This window comes from Octopus sinensis, linkage group LG3 (genome assembly GCF_006345805.1).
Source record: "Octopus sinensis linkage group LG3, ASM634580v1, whole genome shotgun sequence".
NCBI classification, from domain to species: Eukaryota; Metazoa; Mollusca; class Cephalopoda; order Octopoda; family Octopodidae; genus Octopus; species Octopus sinensis.
In genome coordinates this window covers 149,217,662-149,236,650 of record NC_042999.1, presented here as the reverse complement: position 1 = coordinate 149,236,650, position 18,989 = coordinate 149,217,662, and the positions used below count along the sequence as shown (strand labels likewise).

The 18,989-nt window shown below is 35.4% G+C and overlaps 1 protein-coding gene across 2 annotated transcripts in view; it reads left to right on the top strand.

Moving 5' to 3' along the window:
* Positions 1-18,989, top strand: part of LOC115209616 — a 348,899-nt gene that overhangs the window by 295,089 nt on the left and 34,821 nt on the right. For both annotated transcript variants that reach the window (XM_036501478.1, XM_036501479.1), the window contains exon 11: positions 11,497-11,637. In XM_036501478.1, the coding sequence (XP_036357371.1) occupies positions 11,497-11,637 (141 nt within the window). The remainder of the gene's footprint in view (positions 1-11,496; positions 11,638-18,989) is intronic.

Genomic DNA, 18,989 nt, shown 5'->3' with positions numbered 1-18,989 from the left:
GTACCACATAAACAAACATTCATACTGATGCCACTTATTAAGCATCCATACTAGAGTGACATATAACAGATCCATGAGAGTGTCATATAAAAAGCTGCATAATGGCACCATGTAAAAAGCACCCATGCCAGTTCCACACAAAAAGTAAAGTGGTTGGTGCTAGGAAGGGCACCTAGCCATAGAAAACATACCAAAACAGACAATTGGAGCCTGGACAGTTCTCCGACCGACCAGTTGCTGTCAAACTACCCAACCCATGCCAGCATGGAAAATAGAATTTGGAGGATGTTGATGATGGTTCCTCCTCTTCACTATCCTGGAGGTTTGCATTTAAACAAGAGACTCCATTCTTTGGTTCATGGAGGAAATCATTGGGCTGCAGGGTATACCATGATTGTGAAGACCTTTTCGATCAGTCAACAACAATGCAGTGTAAAGTCTCTTAATCAGTGGCAATAGCTGCAGCCATATGTGATTGTTAAGTAAAAGATGAGCTCCACCTCAATCCCAGTCACTCCTGCCCCAAGTTAAATATGCTGTAAATATGCTGAAACAATGCTGAGTGTAAAGATTTTAATCATTTGATATTTAGTAGGTGCAGCTGTTAAACAAGTTCTTCTATTGAATATCAAGCTAAAAGTAAACTATAGACAAGAGACCTGGGTGTGTGTAGCAACGCTGATCATTTGTTATTGTTGTGGTGGTGGTTGCTGTTGTTATTGAAAGACAGGAATAGTTTTCAAAGTTTACGTGTTTATACTGGTCATAAATTTTAATTTTGTTTGGAAAGTGTTCGGCTGACTTAAATTCAGCCCAGTACAATTACCAGTATGTATTTTATCAACCTTGAAAGATTACAAGGTGAACCTTACATGGATTAGAACTTGGAACCAAAAGTTACAAAATGGTGTAATTACTGGTGATTCTCTTATCAAACCTGAAGTAATGAGAGACAAACATTACTGTAGGCGTAGGAGTGGCTGTATGGTAAGTAGCTTGCTTACAAACTACTTGGTTCTGGGTTCAGTCCCACCACGTGGCACTTTGGGCAAGTGTTTTCTACTATAGCCTTGGACCAACCAAAGCCTTGTGAGTGGATTTGGTTGATGGAAACTGAAAGAAGCCCGTCGTATGTGTGTGCATATATATATATATATTTTTTTTTCTTTATTGCCCACAAGGGACAAACAAGTACAGACAAAGGGATTAAGTCAATTACATCGACCCTAGTGTGAAACTGGTACTTTATTTATCGACCCCGAAAGTATGAAAGGCAAAGTCGACCTCGGCGGAATTTGAACTCAGAACATAACGACAGACGAAATACCGCTAAGCATTTCGCCCGGCGCGCTAACGTGTCTGCCAGCTCGCTTTATAGATATGAGTGTGTTGTGTGTGTATGTATGTCTGTGTTTGTCCCCCCAACATCGCTTGACAACCGATGCTGGTGTGCTTACATCCTTGTAACTTAGCGGTTCGGCAAAAAAGACTGATAGAATAAGTACTAGGCTTACAAAGAATAAGTCTTGGGGGTCGATGTGCTCGACTAAAGGCGGTGCTCCAGCATGGCCATAGTCAAATGACTGAAACAAGTAAAAGAGTAGCAGAATGTATAATTGAGACTGAGAAAAACAAAACAATCACTATAAGTGTTTAGTCAGGTGTTTCATTTTGATGGGTGAAGGCTACATGTAACAAGAAGTTTGCTTCCCAAGCACATGGTTCCGAGTTCAGTCCCACCATGTGAAACCTTGGGCAAGTGTTTTCTACTATAGTCTTGGGCCAACCAAAGCCTTGTGGGTTGATTTGGTGGATGGAAACTGAAAGAAGCCCATCATATATATAGAATACTGCTCCCTCTATGAAATTTCATCCAACTCCTACTGGGGTACAAAAAGCACCTATGAAAATAATGATTAAATACATATATATTTATTGATGGTATCAAAATAATTCTTTCTTGGAATGGTGAATCTTGAAGCAACTAAAGCTATAATAATAATAATAGCATGCTAAAAAAGAAAGAACGTTTTGGATAGAAAAAGTCAAAGAATGCTGGAGCTCAATACTTAAATGTTATTATTTATAGCCTTATTTGCTTCAAGGTCCACTATTCCCAAAAAGAATTGTGTGTGTGAAGTTGTGTGGCCTAGCAGTTAGGCATGTTCCACTCACAATTGTGAGATTGTAGTTTCAGTTCCCAGACTGGCTGCCCTTTGTTTTCATTCATTTGACTGTGGCCATGCTGGAGCACTGCCTTTAGTCGAACAAATCGTCCCCAGGACTTATTCTTTGTAAGCCTAGTATTTATTCTATCGGTCTCTTTTGCTGAACCGCTAAGTTACATGGACATAAACACACCAACATTGGTTGTCAAGCGATGGTTGGGGAACAAACACAGACACAAATATCTTATATATATATATGTATATATGATGGGCTTCTTTCAATTTCTGTCTACCAAATCCACTCACAGTTCATGCCAGTCATGAGGCCAAACACGCCTGAAAGTTTCATCCAAATCCATCTAGTGGTTCTTGAGATATCTTGTCCACAGACAAACAAACAAACAAACATGACTGAAAACAATACCTCTGCCTTCACTAAGGCGGAGGTAATAAATTATAAGTTGTAAAGCTCAAAAAGAAAATGGGAGAGGTATGGCTGTGTGGTAAGAAGTTTGCTTCCCAACCATATAGTTCTGGGTTCAGTGCCATTATGGTTCCTTGGGCAAATGTATTCTGCTATAGCCTTGGGCTGGACAAAGCCTTGTGAGTGGATTTGATAGAGAGAAACTGAAAGAATGTATGTGTGTGTGCCTTTGTGTGCGTTTGTCCCCCACCACCACCCTACTTGACAACCAGTGTTTGTGTAGTTATGTCCCTGTAACTTAGCAAAAGAGAACTATAGAATAAGTAGCAGGCTTTCCAAAAAAGATAATAGGTACTGGGGTTGATTTGACTAGAATCCTTCAAGGTGTTGCTCCAGCATGGCCATGGTTTAACAAATGAAACAAGTAAAAGATAAAAGATATAAATCCAAAAATAGAAATTATGTTGCTAATTTGAGTGACTGGCATAGAAACGCCCTTTGGGGATTTTCAGATTTTTGGAGCAGATCCTTAAATTAGTCTCATCGATTCATTCATTCTTGTAACTGAACAAAACATATTTATTAAGGCTTGTCTGGGATTTTCTTTTTTTTTTTTTTTTTTTGATAGCTGATACAGAAAACAAAAGCTATATATTAGTGATTTTACTATAAATAAAAAAATTTAAAAAAAACAGTCTATAGAAATAATCTCATTACTCTTTGGGGCATATAAATTCTAGCTTAAGCTTAATCCTGTTAAATCAGGTTAATCTTACACAGCCAACTTGGCAGTAGCTATTTCAGACAAAAGTAATAAGTAGGTACTATAGCTGGAAACGTGTACAACCTTCTGCTGTCATCATCATCACCATCACCATCCTCATCATCATCATTATCTTCATCATCATTATCAACATCATCATTATCATTGTCAAGATTTAGCTATAAACCGATGCATATTATATCAATACCATGTTATTTCTTTTAACGGTGAATATCTAACAATATATATGTATTATGTAATTTATGATGATACATTCAAGTGGTTTAATTCATCGTGTGTTTAATGTATTTAATAATTCTCTATCTGGAAAGAATTTTCTGCATTACGATTGAATATGCAGGACATAGTTTGATAGGTGTCACATTTTGTTTTGTTTACTCTTTTACCACTTGAATCTACCACTGTAATCATCATCATTGTTTAACGTCCACTTTCCATGCTAGCATGGGTTGGACAATTTGACTGAGGACTGGCGAACCAGATGGCTGCACGAATACATATATGCATGTATATATGTATATCTATGCTTACCAGAACAAACACACAAAATTGATAAACCTGAAGTCGTGACCGAATGAATTGCAAATTTCGGACAAATATATAATCTCTATTGTGTGAATTCGGCATTCTTTCTCCCATTTGTCCTTTTAAATGTACATACATATATACACATATAAAATACATATCTCAACTGCATATAAATCGACACAAAATTTGGCATCCATTGGAAGCAGACAGAAATACTGATATTTCATTTTCACTCAGTCTTTCCACAAGAATTGTTCCTTTCAACCCAAAATACTAAATTATTGCATAAAATAATTACTCAGCAGAAATATGAACATTTGCGAAACTAAAACTTAACTTCTAAAACGTGGATTAGATTTTTTTGGTTTTTTGTCTTTTTCTAAATATCAAAATATTAAAGATGAATTGAAGATTTTTTGACATAGACGCTTCAAAACCATGGATCTCAATACACTTTTCTTAAAATTTGAACAGTGGGACTCTGATGTAGAGGTTTGTGGGGTTTTATTCTTGTTGTGGTTTTCTTTATTTATTAAGTAACATCATATAAAGGTATCCTTGCTATCACTGTATTTGTTCTCTTTTTCTCTCTGTCATTCCCTCCTCTCTCTCTCTCTCATCACACACACACACTTCTACATTCTTCCATTCTATCCCACTTCAAACTTTTTCAATTCTTTTTATACAGTTACCTACTATATATATATATATATATATATATATTATAATAATTATAATTATTATTAATATTTTATGTTTGACTTTTGCTTTACATTTGTACAAGTTGGCTCCAAGTCTCACCCAGAGACCTCAAGAGACAACAAGTTGGAAGTTCATGTTGGTGTTATGCCTAGGGCACCATATATTTGGTTTTGTACATAGTGTTATTCTAGAGTATTATTATCATTAATAATACCTGAGCACTGTATACAATAATTTCATTATTATTATTATTATATATCATTTACAATAATATATATTCCATTTAAAGCAACTAAACCTAAACAATCTTCTCTGTAATTTACAGCCTTCAGGTTTGTTTACAAATTTATAAATAAATATATATATTACATCATCATCGTCATACATCTGTGTTCCATACTAGTATGGGTGGGACGGTACCACAAGCACCGGCCAGGCATATGCTATCATATAATATTCTTATAAACATACTATATTATATCTCTCACAATGTACTCTAAACATATTGTATATCTTCCTCAATATAGTATAAGTCACTCTCTCACAATATACTTCAAAGTTACTATCATTTTCCTCTCTTTTGCTGGCATGGGTTGGATGATTTGACAGGATCTAAAAAGTCAGAAATTGAAAGAAGCCTGTTGCATATTGTGTGTGTGTCTTTATGTCTGTATTTGTCCCCCACCACTGCTTGGCAACTGGTGTTGGTTTGTTTAAATCCTCGTAACATGGTGGTTCAGCAAAAGAGACCAATAGAATAATAATCGAGCTTTAAAAAAATTAGCACTGGGATTGATTTGTTCAACTAAAATTCTTCAATGTGGTGTTCCAGCATGGCCACAATCTAAGGACTGAAACAAATAAAAGATAAAATATAAACACCCACATATACCCACGCACACACACACACACATACATATATATATATATATATACAAAACAGTCACAGGTTTCTACCTGGCCAGCTCCTGTCAAACCATCCCATCCATGCTGGCATGGAAGGTGGACATTAAATGATGATGATATATATATACATATAAAAGAATGACTTCACTGGTAGTTCTAATCAGTTTAATCTATTATTTTTTAATAAGAAATTTAGTTAATAGATCTAGATTATATATATGTATGTATATATATATATATATATATATATATATATATATATAGACAGAGAGAGGGAGAGAGAGAGAGTTATAGATATATAATATACAACTATAAATTTATTGTGTTATATACTATTACTTTATTATGCTTATTGTATTGTACACTTACTGTATTATATATGCCACACAACATAGCTATGAAGTTTCTATATATTACAGTGTACATCATAAGATAGCTTTACTGTTCAGCATTATGTGATTGTTTAGCTAACAACCTTATTAAGATTTTATTGAAATAATGATATGGAAGGGTAGTTGGATGCTTTTTTTTGTCTTGGCCCAAGAGTCACAAAAAATATTTTGAAGTCAAGATATAAACTTACTGAGTTTAGTTATACATTGCTTTTATTACTTATTAAGATAATTTGTGATCCAAAATTTCCTGTCAATGATCGTTCCTTCTACATTATTCATGTCTTAACCTTTCAAAAACAGTTGGGTATGATTTGAAGGAGATCTGGTAGCTATACCTAGTATATCATGTGAAGACACATGGCTCAGTGGTTAGAGCATCAGGCTCACAATTATGAGGTAGTGAGTTCAATTCTTGGACTTGGATCCGTGTTGTGTTCTTGAGCAAGACACTTTATTTCATGTTGTTTCAGTTCACTCAGCTGTGGAAATGAGTTGCAACATCACTGGTGCCAAGCTGTATCAGCTTTTGCCTTTCTCTTGGATAATATCAGTGGTGTGGAGAGGGGAGATTGGTATGCATCGACGACTGCTGGTCTTGCCTGAACTTGTGCCTTGGAGGGAACTTTCTAGGTGCATCCATAAACAACCTTGCCTGGACTTGTGCTTTAAAGGCAAATTTTCTAGGTGCATCCCATGGTCATTCCTGACCAGAAGGGGCTTTACCTTTTTATCTACCTAGTAAATGAATTGACTTCAAACAGACACTTTGGGCAAGTTGGCAGAACCATTGATACTTCAGACAAAAATACTTATACACACACACATACATATATACATATATACGACGGGCAGGTGTCTTCTACTATAGCCTTGGGCCAACCAAAGTGGATCTGGTTGACGGAAACTGAAAGATGCTCATTCTATGTGTGTGTGTGTATGTATGTATGTATTTATGTGTGTGTGTGTGTGTCTTTGTGTCTGTGTTTGTCCCCCCTCCACCATCATTTGACAACTGATACTGGTGTGTTTACATCCCTGTAACCTAGTTGTTCAGTAAAAGAGACCAATAGAATAAGTACCAGGCTTACAAAAAGTAAGTCCTGGGGTTGATTTCTTCAACTAAAAAACCCTTTAAGATGGTACCCCAGCATGGTTAAAGTTAAATGACTGAAACAAGTAAAAGAATAAAAGAACATATATATATATATATATATATATATATTATTAGTGAATTGAAGAAATGGAGTTGAACGAAGATTGAACAGAAATCGTTTTATTGCATTCTACACGTGTTTCGAAAGGCACAATTTACCAAATTCCGATTGAATAAGGAGACCATATTGTGTCTTTCTCTTCAGGAAGAAATAGGAAATCCGTTGGAAAAAACAAAAACAGAACAGAGGCGGAGCAAAACAAATCGAACGAGGCTCCTAAGAGCCCATGGCCAAACTGTTTATCAATGTATGTTGAAAACTGGTGGTGGGTGCGTTGAAGGTTTTAACGGGTCAGGCAGCGTTAAAGCCTGACCCGTTAAAACCTTCAACGCACCCACCACCAGTTTTCAACATACATTGATAAACAGTTTGGCCATGGGCTCTTAGGAGCCTCGTTCGATTTGTTTTGCTCCGCCTCTGTTCTGTTTTTGTTTTTTCCAACGGATTTTCTATTTCTTCCTGAAGAGAAAGACACAATATGGTCTCCTTATTCAATCGGAATTTGGTAAATTGTGCCTTTCGAAACACTTGTAGAATGCAATAAAACGATTTCTGTTCAATCTTCGTTCAACTCCATTTCTTCAATTCACTAATAATATTAAAATTCAATTATCCGCACCAACGCACGGTTGCAACACCATATGGTTGTACCTCCAACCGTGCTGTCTTCTGCTGTGATTTTTGCTACCAAGGTATCGGTTAAACTTTTGATTAATCTGCAACAAGATTATTCATCTTTCTATTTCACAATATATATATATATATATATATATATTTATTTATTATGGGGTGGGGTTGTCTCCCACCATTGCTTGACACCAGACCAACTAAAGTTAAATGTTCCATGACACTGATTATTGCTGGTGACAAGATTTGAACCATCAACCATTTCAATGGTTATCTGTTAGTCAATTGAATTAGCTATGGCTCTTTTGGATGAGATGGTGTATAAAGAAACGGTGTGTATTGTGTGGTAGATCAGTTGGGGAATATGCAGAACAGATGGAAGCAACAGAGACCTTGATAAAAATGTCCTCTCATTATACTGGCAAGACCTTACTGTCTTCAGATGGAGAGAGAGGAGAGGAAGAAAGAGTGAGAGCTACACTCACAAGAGCGTCATAGTCCTAGGTAAACCTTGATTAAGGTCAAAAGCACTTAATTTTTATTTAATAGTACATCTTAGAATATATTATCTAATGTGTCCTTTTTATATGGTTGAATGCCATTTGAGTGAGAACTGACTAAATATCTTTTTAAAACAGCAACTCAAAAAAAAAACGTATTGTTGGTTCATTGTTGTTGTTTAGTGTCAGGTCATGAGGGCAGATAGCATAGTGGTTTGGTATGGTCATGAGTTTGGTGTCTAATGATGCATTACGTCCTTGAGCAAGATACTTTATTTCACTTTGCTCCGGTCCACTCAGCTGGCAAAAATAGGTTGTACCTGTAATTCAAAGAGCCATCCTTGTCACATTCTGTGTCACACTGAATCTCTCTGAGAACTCTGTTAAGGTACACATGTCTGTGGAGTACACAGCCAGCCAGTTGCTCAGTTGACCAGATCTACTGGAACCCTTGTCATCATAACCTATGGAGTGCCAAGGTATTTTTGCTGTTTTTATTTTAGTGTCAGGTCAGTCAGTGCTGATATGGCAGATTTATGATCAAAGCTACTCCACTCATGAGCTCTATGTGCTTCCTTTTGAAGATAATAGGGTGTGGTTTTAAAGAGACTTAACTGTTATTTATAGCAAGTCAATGAACAATGTAGAGCCTCCTTAATTGGTTCATATGAAAAGCATTATTATTTATGGGTGTGTTGTACATACTTGGTGGTTATCTGTCAGTTTGTAATCTCTTGATAAGTAAACAAAAACTGTGTTTAAAAAAAGGTACCTATTTTTGTTACACCATGCATCATGTGTTTAACTGCTTGTGAATCTTGCTTACTGAACCATTTATTCATAACAACGGTGTGTTTAAAAAAAAATTCATATATTTGTTAATACTCAAATTTCAAATTTCTACCATTATATAAATTTTGTTGTTTGTCATGAATTTGTTTACATTCCATATAAGAAAATCTGTTCTCTTTGTAAACTAGACAGCATATAAAGGGAGATATATGCTTAACAATCCTTGATGAGTCTTTAATGAGTGACAAAACTAGTCTACTAGATCAACACTTTTTAGCTGACATAAATTACTGTGGTTTATTCATGGATTCTGTTTCCCTTGCTGGACTAAATATATGATTGTTAAATCACAGCTGTGTTTGTTTCTTTAATAGTTTGGAATGTTATTTATTAACAATAAGGAGAATATCTGACAGAGGCAAATATAGACAACTATAGATATAGAACAAGGTTCAATAATGAACTGCATCTACTAGTACCTATTTACAACTAAGTAGGCTGGATCAGTGAATGTTGTTTAGTAACTTGGTCATGGACACAGAACCAGGGTGCAGCTGACAGGATAGATGTCATTAATCTCTTAGTAAGGTGGCTGGATTATATTGGCCATGACACTTTTGTTAAAGTGCTAGATTTTTTTTCTTTCTTTCTATTTTTTCGTTATTACTTTTGTTTGGTAAGGCGGCAAGCTGGCAAAATCATTAGCACTCTGGACAAAATGCTTTGTAGCATTTTGTCTGGCTTACTTTTCATCCTGTCTGGTGACTGACTTAGTACTTCCACCCATTAACAGGAATGGTTTCAACAAACATCTTTACAGTTCCTGCCTATCAAACTTTCATTCACATATCTTGTATTCATTATCATCATCAATTAACATCCGTTTTCCTTGCTGGCATGGGTTGGACGGTTTGACTGAGGTCTTTAGAGCCAGAGGCTGCACCAGGCTCCAGTCTGATCTGGCAAAGTTTCTACAGCTGGATGCTTTTCCTAATGCCAACCACTCCAAGAGCGTAGTGGGTGCTTTTTACGCACTACCAGCACAGGAACCAGTTAGGCAGACCTGGCATCAGCCACATTTGGATGGTCTTTTTATGTGCCACCAGTACAGGAGCCAGTCAGTCAGGCAGATCTGGCATTGACTATGTCCAGAGCACTTCTCTTTCTTTCTTTCCATGCTGGCATTGGTCGGATGAATTGTCATGGGCTGAATCATTTCTTATTGGGGAGCTGCTGTTTCCCATAAACTGGTGCTAGTACATGTTATTTGGCTTGGTTTTTACAGCTGCATGCTCTCCCTTTTGCCAACCACATCACAGAGTGTACTGAATCCATTTCCTCATGACACCAATATTAGAGAAGTCTAATAGTCGCCAGATTGAGACAGAAATAAAAGGACCCTGATAGTTCTGTGCTTTCTTTGCTCATTTTCCAACCACTTTTCAGTGTGTGCTGCGTGCATTTTTTGAATATTTTTTTTCTTTTTTTCTTTTTCCTGGCAATATCACTAAAAAAGTTTTCTCATTGAGTTTTGAAGCACTCTTAAGTCAATAATATAAAAGATGAGAGAAAACACTCTTCACACATGCAATTAAATAAACTGTCTGAAATCTTTCAATCCAGTTGGTTAGTGATGGATGAAGCTAGTAGGTGGGCCAACTTTGCCAGTAGACTCTCCTACCAGACATATTCAAAGACTTTACTGATTTTTTTTTCTTTAAGGCCAAGTATCATTATATCTTATCTCTCTTCTCTTCTATCTAAATGTAAATAACTCCCATTATAATATGTCTTTGCATTTATATTGTATCAAAACTACCCAGATTGTATATCTTGCCAAATTGCACTTGATCTGAATATATTTTACCTTCTCTGGTTCTGTTATCAAGCCAAAACATATTTTAAGTGAGATACCTTAGCCAATCTTCATTCCTTCAGTGATAATATCATACCAAAAATAATCATAATCTTAATTATTAAGAATAATCCTTTCTTTTGTTTTGATGGTTTGTTTATATTGCTTTTATAAACTTAGAGAAGCATGCATATATTTGAACATTCTTTTACACTGCGCCAATCTCTCCTTTACTGTTACTGGTAAAATTTCTCTGTGCTGGTGATTATATTTCAGTTGTCTTTCTCTTTGAATAATTACTTCTTGATTATCTTTCCACAATTCAGTCTTTCCAAGCTGTTTTTCCTACACTTGACGACATCTGTTATTTATAAAATCATTTCAAGATTAAGATATTATATTTTCACGATAGTTAACGAGTTCATTTTACATAATGCGAGAAAGAGAAAGATGATCTGGCAAATATATCTTTGCAGACATTTAAAGTTCACATATTTTGTCATTTTTGTTAATATTTTTTTCCCTTGTTGCTTTCTTTATATTTGAATTACTTTGCTCTTATTAGTGTTTATTAACCATTTTTATTATGTATATTTTACAGGACAAAGATAAACTCGAGCAGATGTATGATATACTGAAACATTATGTCCAGAGGCTGCCATCTGTGAACTCTGAGGACGTCGTTGGCTTGCCGCCATCTCTTATTGAGAATAGCTGGAGAGACATTGTGAGAAATGCTTCTGTAAGTGTCCATATAAGGAATCACAATACTATCATTCTTTATATCAATTTCTTTTACATGGGTTTATTATTTGTTATCACTATTTAAATTTAAGGTATTTCTAATTATATTTTCTCAACCTTGAAAGTTACTTGTAGGTGCAGGGACAGTTGTAGGATTCAGAAGTTTGCTTCTCAATTTTAAATTCAGTCCCTCTGCATGAGTGTCTTCTTTTATAGATGCAGGTTGACCAAGACCTTGTGATTAGATTTGATTGACAGAAACTGAAAGGAGCCCATCATGTATGTATGTGGGGGGTGTATGTGTGTATATCATCATCATCATCGTTTAACGTCTGTTTTCCATGCTAGCATGGGTTGGATGGTTCAACTGGGGTTTGGGAAGCCAGGGGGCTACACCAGGCTCATCTGATCTGGCAGTGTTTCTACAGCTAGATGCCCTTCCTAACGCCAACCACTCCATGAGTGTAGTGGGTGCTTTTTATGTGCCACCGGCACAGGTGCCAGGGGAGGCTGGCAACAGCCATGATCGGTTGGTGCTTTTTACATGCCACCGGCACAGAAACCAGTCAAGGTGGCACTGGCATTGACCACGTTCAGATGGTGTTTTTTTACATGCCACCAGCACAGGTATCACAACTACAATTTCCATTTGATTTGTAATATATATATATATATATATATAATGGCTATCTATTCGTTTGATGAGCATGACCATCACTAACAGGTGTCAGCACTATCCATGCAAGAGTTTTAAGTCAAGTGCAGTTTGCACAACTCAACAATGACTCTCACTAACAATACCCTGAAACCCAGAGTGCAACATACCTGGCTCAGTAAAACAGTAACTTTTATATACGAGTTAGCCTTCTCCTAGAGACATTCTTTACTTTCTGGATGGTTACTTCGTATGTATGTAGATGGGAAGATTCGGTTGTGTAAAAAATATAGAAAGACATACATATCAGAATGCTATTGATTATTGTTGTTGTTGTTTGGTCCCAAATCAACCCTGACTGAGTAGACCAAGGGTTATATTTTTTTATATTTACCTGAGATTGCCCCTGATTTTAATATAGACTTCATGCTTTAAAGTGATTAAATTAAAGTTTCTAGGACTGCATTACTCACTGTGTCCTTCTTTTTTTAAGATAACAGAGAGAATCAGCTATTATTTTTAGCTGTTTGAGCAACCTCATGGTGGCTGCTCATCGATTAGCTGTCTCAGATAAAATCAAATGAGATGCACATTTACTAATAAGGTCAGTCATTATAGACTTGGCAGAGCTCTGGCCAGTTGATGAAGTGCCAGAGAATGCAAAGAAAAGAGATTGTTATGCTGCATGATGCTATAGAGCAGATTAATTAGTATTCAGATAATCTTGTGGAAAAAATCTTGTGATGGCAGAGTAAAGGCTGGGTTTTAGAGATGGGAAAATAGTTTATGTCACTTAGGGAAATTGGTGAGTGAAGAGACTATCATCAATCGTTTAGCATCCAGATTAGTCTTTTAGTCAAATGTAGTAGTTATTTCTTCATATTGTTTTGAATTATCATGCATAATCTCATAGCTAAGATATTTCGATGATGTAATTGTTTATTTCTATAATGGCATTGTAGGTTAAGCATGAAGAGCTAGATCTAGCCAGTTTGATCATAAAACAAGTAGAATATTTTGGGCCAGATATAGCAAGTTTAAATGTTAACCCTTTCATTACTGTATTTATTTTGGGATGTTCTGTGTTTCTTTCAATTAATTTTAAATATAACAAAGAATTTAGTAAAATAACTTAGTTATCATTCAGCTAGTGTTAGGAACATAAATTGTGACTAAGGTCTGGTGGAAGATTTTAATTTAAAACTTATGAAAACAAGACATTTGTACTACAGAATCAGAAGTGGTTTCAGCCAAGTTGGTATCGAAAGGGTTAAGATTAGTTTCTCTATTATATATTTTAACCCTTTTGTTACTATATTTCTGTTGAGATACTCTGTGTTTCTTTCAATTAATTTTAAATATAACAAAGAATTTAGTAAAATAACTTAGTTATCTTTAATCTAGTGTTAGGAACATAAATCATGACTAATGTTTGGTGGAAGATTTTTATTCAAAACTTACAAAAACAAGATATTTGTTTGTAGAGCCAAAGCCAGTTTCAGCTGGATTGGTAACGAAAGGGTTAAAGGATTAAAACATTTCTAAGAACATGAGTCCTTGACAAGTTGTCAGTATTTCTTTTCTTCAGTTTTCTTCTTCGTTATCTCCATATTTCTCCCATGTTTGCATAGACTGAATGAGTCTGTAATGCAAGAATATTTATTGTTGGTTTCATCTGGCACCATATCATGTGTGGGGATCCAACATTTCTGGTTCTGAATTTCCAACTTTTCCCCACATTTGATTCTACCACAACTACTCTTCGCTGTCAACTCACGATATTTCTTCATTGAAGACATTCATTTTTATTATGTAAAAAACACAGGTGCTTTTTTTTTTTTTTACATGGCACCAGAACAGCTTCGTTTTAAATGGCACCATCATCATCGTCATCATCTACTATTCCACCATACTGATGTTACTAGATCACATTTTTTGAGGAAGAATTGAGTCTATTGACTCAACCTCAGAGTATAGCTGGTACATAGTTTATCACCTTCAGAGAGACAAGTCAATGAGGGAGTCCCCATGACAGTGGTGAAAAAATTTTTTTATGTTGGAAGGCTTTGTTGAAATTAACTGCCATCTCACATGGTTGCATTTCAAAAGATAATTTTATATTGTTAAACCTGGTATAGAATCCTGATGCAGTTAAGTTCACTTCCCAACTGTGTAATTCCAGGTTCTGTCCCACTATGTGGCACCTTGGGCAAGTGTCTTCTATTATAGCCCCTGGTTAACCAATGCTTTGTGGGTACAATAGATGAAAACTGAAAGAAGTTCGGTGTGTGTGTGTCTGTGTGTTTTCTTGTCTTGACTTTGTGCCGTTATTGTAAAAGGGTGTAACCCCTCATACATGTAGCATCATTCATTTCCAACCATTTGCCTGTCACTTATTTTCCTATTCAAATGAATATGTGCCTATTATTAGCCTATAAATTATTCTGCATGCCTATTATTAGCCTATGAATCCTACCTATGTCAACATACATATTAGACCTACTGGCAGCCATGGGACATTCAAGTTTTCATTAAACTATTTCTTCTTGTTTTATGCCAATGTTAGCAGCTTGAAATACCAAGATTTCATATGTCTCATTAATATGACACTTAACCACTGTTTTCTGTTGATCTCTACTTGTTTCAATTAGCTCCTGATACTAAAAATAAAATTATTCAGTCTTCACACACTTCTAGCTATCTTCAGCTGTCTGAAACACCAGCACTTTACAATGACTGATTAATATAACTCAAATTTACCTTGTTTGTACAAGACTGCAACAGTTTTAGGTATTTTCTGCTGCTAAGAATAAATTTTGACACTAATCCTTGATTGGCTGTTATAGAATCAGACAATCAATACATGTTCTACCTTTTTTGTTTCCATTCTAAATAAGAAGGAATTTAATTCCTTTAAATACTGTACTAGTTCATGACTTTATTTTTCCCTCTCCCCTTCTTTTCTCTAAATTCTTGCCAGTTAATGATTTAATTGATAATTAAATCATTAATTAGACAAAGTTAATGATTTATTGACTCTGGAGTGAGTGAGTCTGGTTCAGTTTTTATATAATTTTGATCCACCATGTCTTCCAGTTTCACTTAATTGCTTATTCCTTATTAGTTTAGAAACTTTTACAGAAAGTTTTGCATGACTTTCGGAAACATTTTTTCACGCTAAGAGTTGCTGAAGTATGGAACAAACTGCCGGCATCCGTTGTTGGTTGTCGGAGCACTGCATCCCTCAAAACTTCCATGCTTCCTAAGATTCACCAACACTACACCTGATTTTCTCCTCTCTATACACACGCAAGCATGTATCTGACTTATACACTGTTCACTTTCCAGACATTTGTACATTACTGCATATGCTTTATACGCACCTTTGACAAGTTGTGGTGCACCTGAGCACTGTATACAATAATTTCATTATTATTATTATAAAATGGAATAAATCATTTTACTGTGAAATAAAAAATAGAAGGGGCAGTAGAAAAAGAGTGGGAGAATTAGGAGAAAAGTCTAATATTTCTGGCAGGATTTATCCTCTTCTTCATAGCAATTATAATTTATTTCATTTTTTGAAGTTTTAATACTTCATATTTTGTGTGATACAGTTGCCATGGATTCTTGTTTGACTTAGAAAGTTTTACAACCTTCCCAAGACTGTCCCTGGTTCTATGATGTAATGTGTTTGTTTTAAATTGATCTAAATCAAAACCTCCTATAAAAATTTCATATTAAATTATATTCTAAACACCAGTTTAATAATAATAGTATTTTACTAGAATCTTCATTATTTTCAAAATGAATTGTCACAAAGGCTGTGTATTCCAACAGAAATATAGTAACAAACAGGTTAATACGATCATGGTGCTATTTTGTTACAGCCAAACAGATAGATGAACTGAACTGTACTGGGTTTATTTTTCTTTTACTAAATGCTAACGACTAGTTTCTGTCTGAGACAAAGTAAACCAAAATGTTCTCGAATGTTTGGATTTAAAAAAAGTGTTACAACTGACAGGTAAAACATGTTAGATTCAAGTCATAACAGAGAAATGTTTATTTGACTCATCTTGTCAAGAAATAAATGTGAACACACACTAGCGTAGCTTGGGTGGGGGTGGTCCGCCCCAGGGTGGCACTTTTAAGTTGGTAGCACTTTTGAGTCTGTTGTAGGCAATATGTGTTTTTTGCAGGGTCCAGGGGCAGCAAAAAAGAACAAAATAAGAATTTTTAACACTAACGTAAAAGCAGTATTATTGTATGGGGCTGAGACATGGCAAACAACAGTTAAGTCAAACAAGCAAATACAATCATTCATCAACTGATGCTTGCGTAGTGTATTAAAATTAGATGGCCCAAACACATAAGCAATATGGAGCTATGGCAAAGAACAAATCAAGTTTCGATTAGGGAGCAAATATTTAAGAAAAAGTGGAAATGGATTGGTAGTGCTATTAGAAAAGACACACCAAATGTAGCGAAAAGTGCTTTCTAGTGGAAACCGGATGGATATAGAAAGAGAGGTAGGCCTAAGAACTCGTGGCTTAGATCAACACAAAAGGAACTAGAGAAAGGGGGACATTCATGCCAGAGTATAAGTACAGAAGCCAAAAATTATGTGACATGGAATTCAACTATAAGTGGCCTATAGTCCGCATTGGAGGGTTAAAGGCATAAAGAAAGAAGAAGAAGCAGCAAACAGAAGGGCTGCCCTGGGCAGCACACACTCTAGCTACACTAGTGTGGACATGGCTGTGACAATAAACAATTTGCTTTGCAACAGTATGGTTTCATGTTCAATCCCATAGTGTCACACCTTGGACAAGTGGCTTATACTGTAATTTTGAATATTGACAAATACCTTGTAAATGGAATTTGGCAAATGGAAACTGTACCATCCTATATACAGACCTACATGCATTCATGTGCACACACACACAGACGTGTGAGTGTGTATACATACATATGCAACAGGTTTCTTCTCTTACACATGCACATACACACGTGTATGTGTGTGTGTGAATACATACATATGCAACAGGTTTCTTCTCTTACATGCATACACACGTGTGTGTATATATATATATAAATATGTGCATGAAGGCTCATGGCCTAGTGGTTAAGCTGTTGTTCTCACGATAGCTAGATCATAGGTTCAATTCCCTGAGTGGGCAACACGTGTTCTTGAGCAAAGCACTTCATTTCATGTTGTTCCAATACTCCCTTTCAATCAAGGAGGTGGCATGTTGGCCTGCTCACCTACCCAGCAGGGTGGCATCATTTGAAGTCTAAAACAAGGCAAATGCACAACATCTGATAGCCTGGTCAGTCACATGATCACAGTCGCATGATATATATATATATATATATATATATATATATATATATATATATATATAATATATATAATGCAAACAGTGTGAATCTAAAGAACTGGAATAAATTTAAATATTACACAACCTCACTGTGATAAACTAAAAATGTAAATAAATTCTTTCTGTATTATTGATGCACAAAAAACAGGGAGGGAGTCTCCTAATGGACTGTTTCACTATTTGTTAACTACTCCTCAGAATACATAGCCAGCTTCCCTCCCTAATCCATAACACAGACAGCTGTTATAAAAAATAGTCATGAATGAGGCTAGTACATTAATGAATAGCCTAATTTGCATATTTGTACTTTTTATGACACATTGATTAAACAATGTGCATTTTATGCACAACACCATTTGAGCCTTACTGTGAGTAAACTAAAAATGTAAACAATCTCTGTCTTTTTTTTTTTTTTTTTCCACACTTCAGTCTCATGGGAAGAATGTATTCATCAGATCTTCTCCTTGAATTTTTTTGTTTTGTTTTGGTTTTTTTTTTGTTATCTTCTTTGTTTCTGTAGCTCACCTGCCGGAATGCAAACTATGCTGTTATTTAACATAAATCAACAGTTATGGAATGATTAATTTGTTTGTGTGTGTTGGCTTTGTCAAGCAGGTGTTATCTCCATTTGAAGATTACATATTTCAATAATAATAATAATAATAATAATAATAATAAGGTGTTGTTTAATATGGAGAGTGGTGTTTCTGTGCCCTGTAATACCAGGTGTATGCTGGCTGAGAGATATGACAAATTAACAAAGAGTCATATCTTTTGACTTCTTTAGTATTGTGACAGCATCCTATTGTTATCAGACTAAGCCAAACAACAACAACATGTACCGCATAATTTCCATAGAAATATTTCACCTAACAACCATCACCATTTCTCACTACATAATTATTTACTGACCTTGTCCTTCTGTTTTCCTTTCTCTTCTTTCTCTTTTACATCTTCATTTTGCATTATGAATGAGGATGGAATATTTTAATAAGGAGAAAGTCACAAACAAGTATTTTTCTCATAAAACCGGCATTGTCATGATTAAAATACTAATTATATGTAGCTGTGATGTAAAAGTCACTTGAATTATAAGACAACACTAGACAGCAGAAAGAGAAGATTTGTGTTCGCTTGCAACTAGTAGCTAAAATTTCACCGTATGTAATAATTAACTGAAATCATAATCTCATATTGAGTTGACAGCTCAAAGGCAATGCTTTACTAATTTCATATACAGCAGAGGGATCAAATTATATCTTGCTGAAAGGTCTAAAGTGATTATTGCTCGCATTGTTTAACAATAAACTA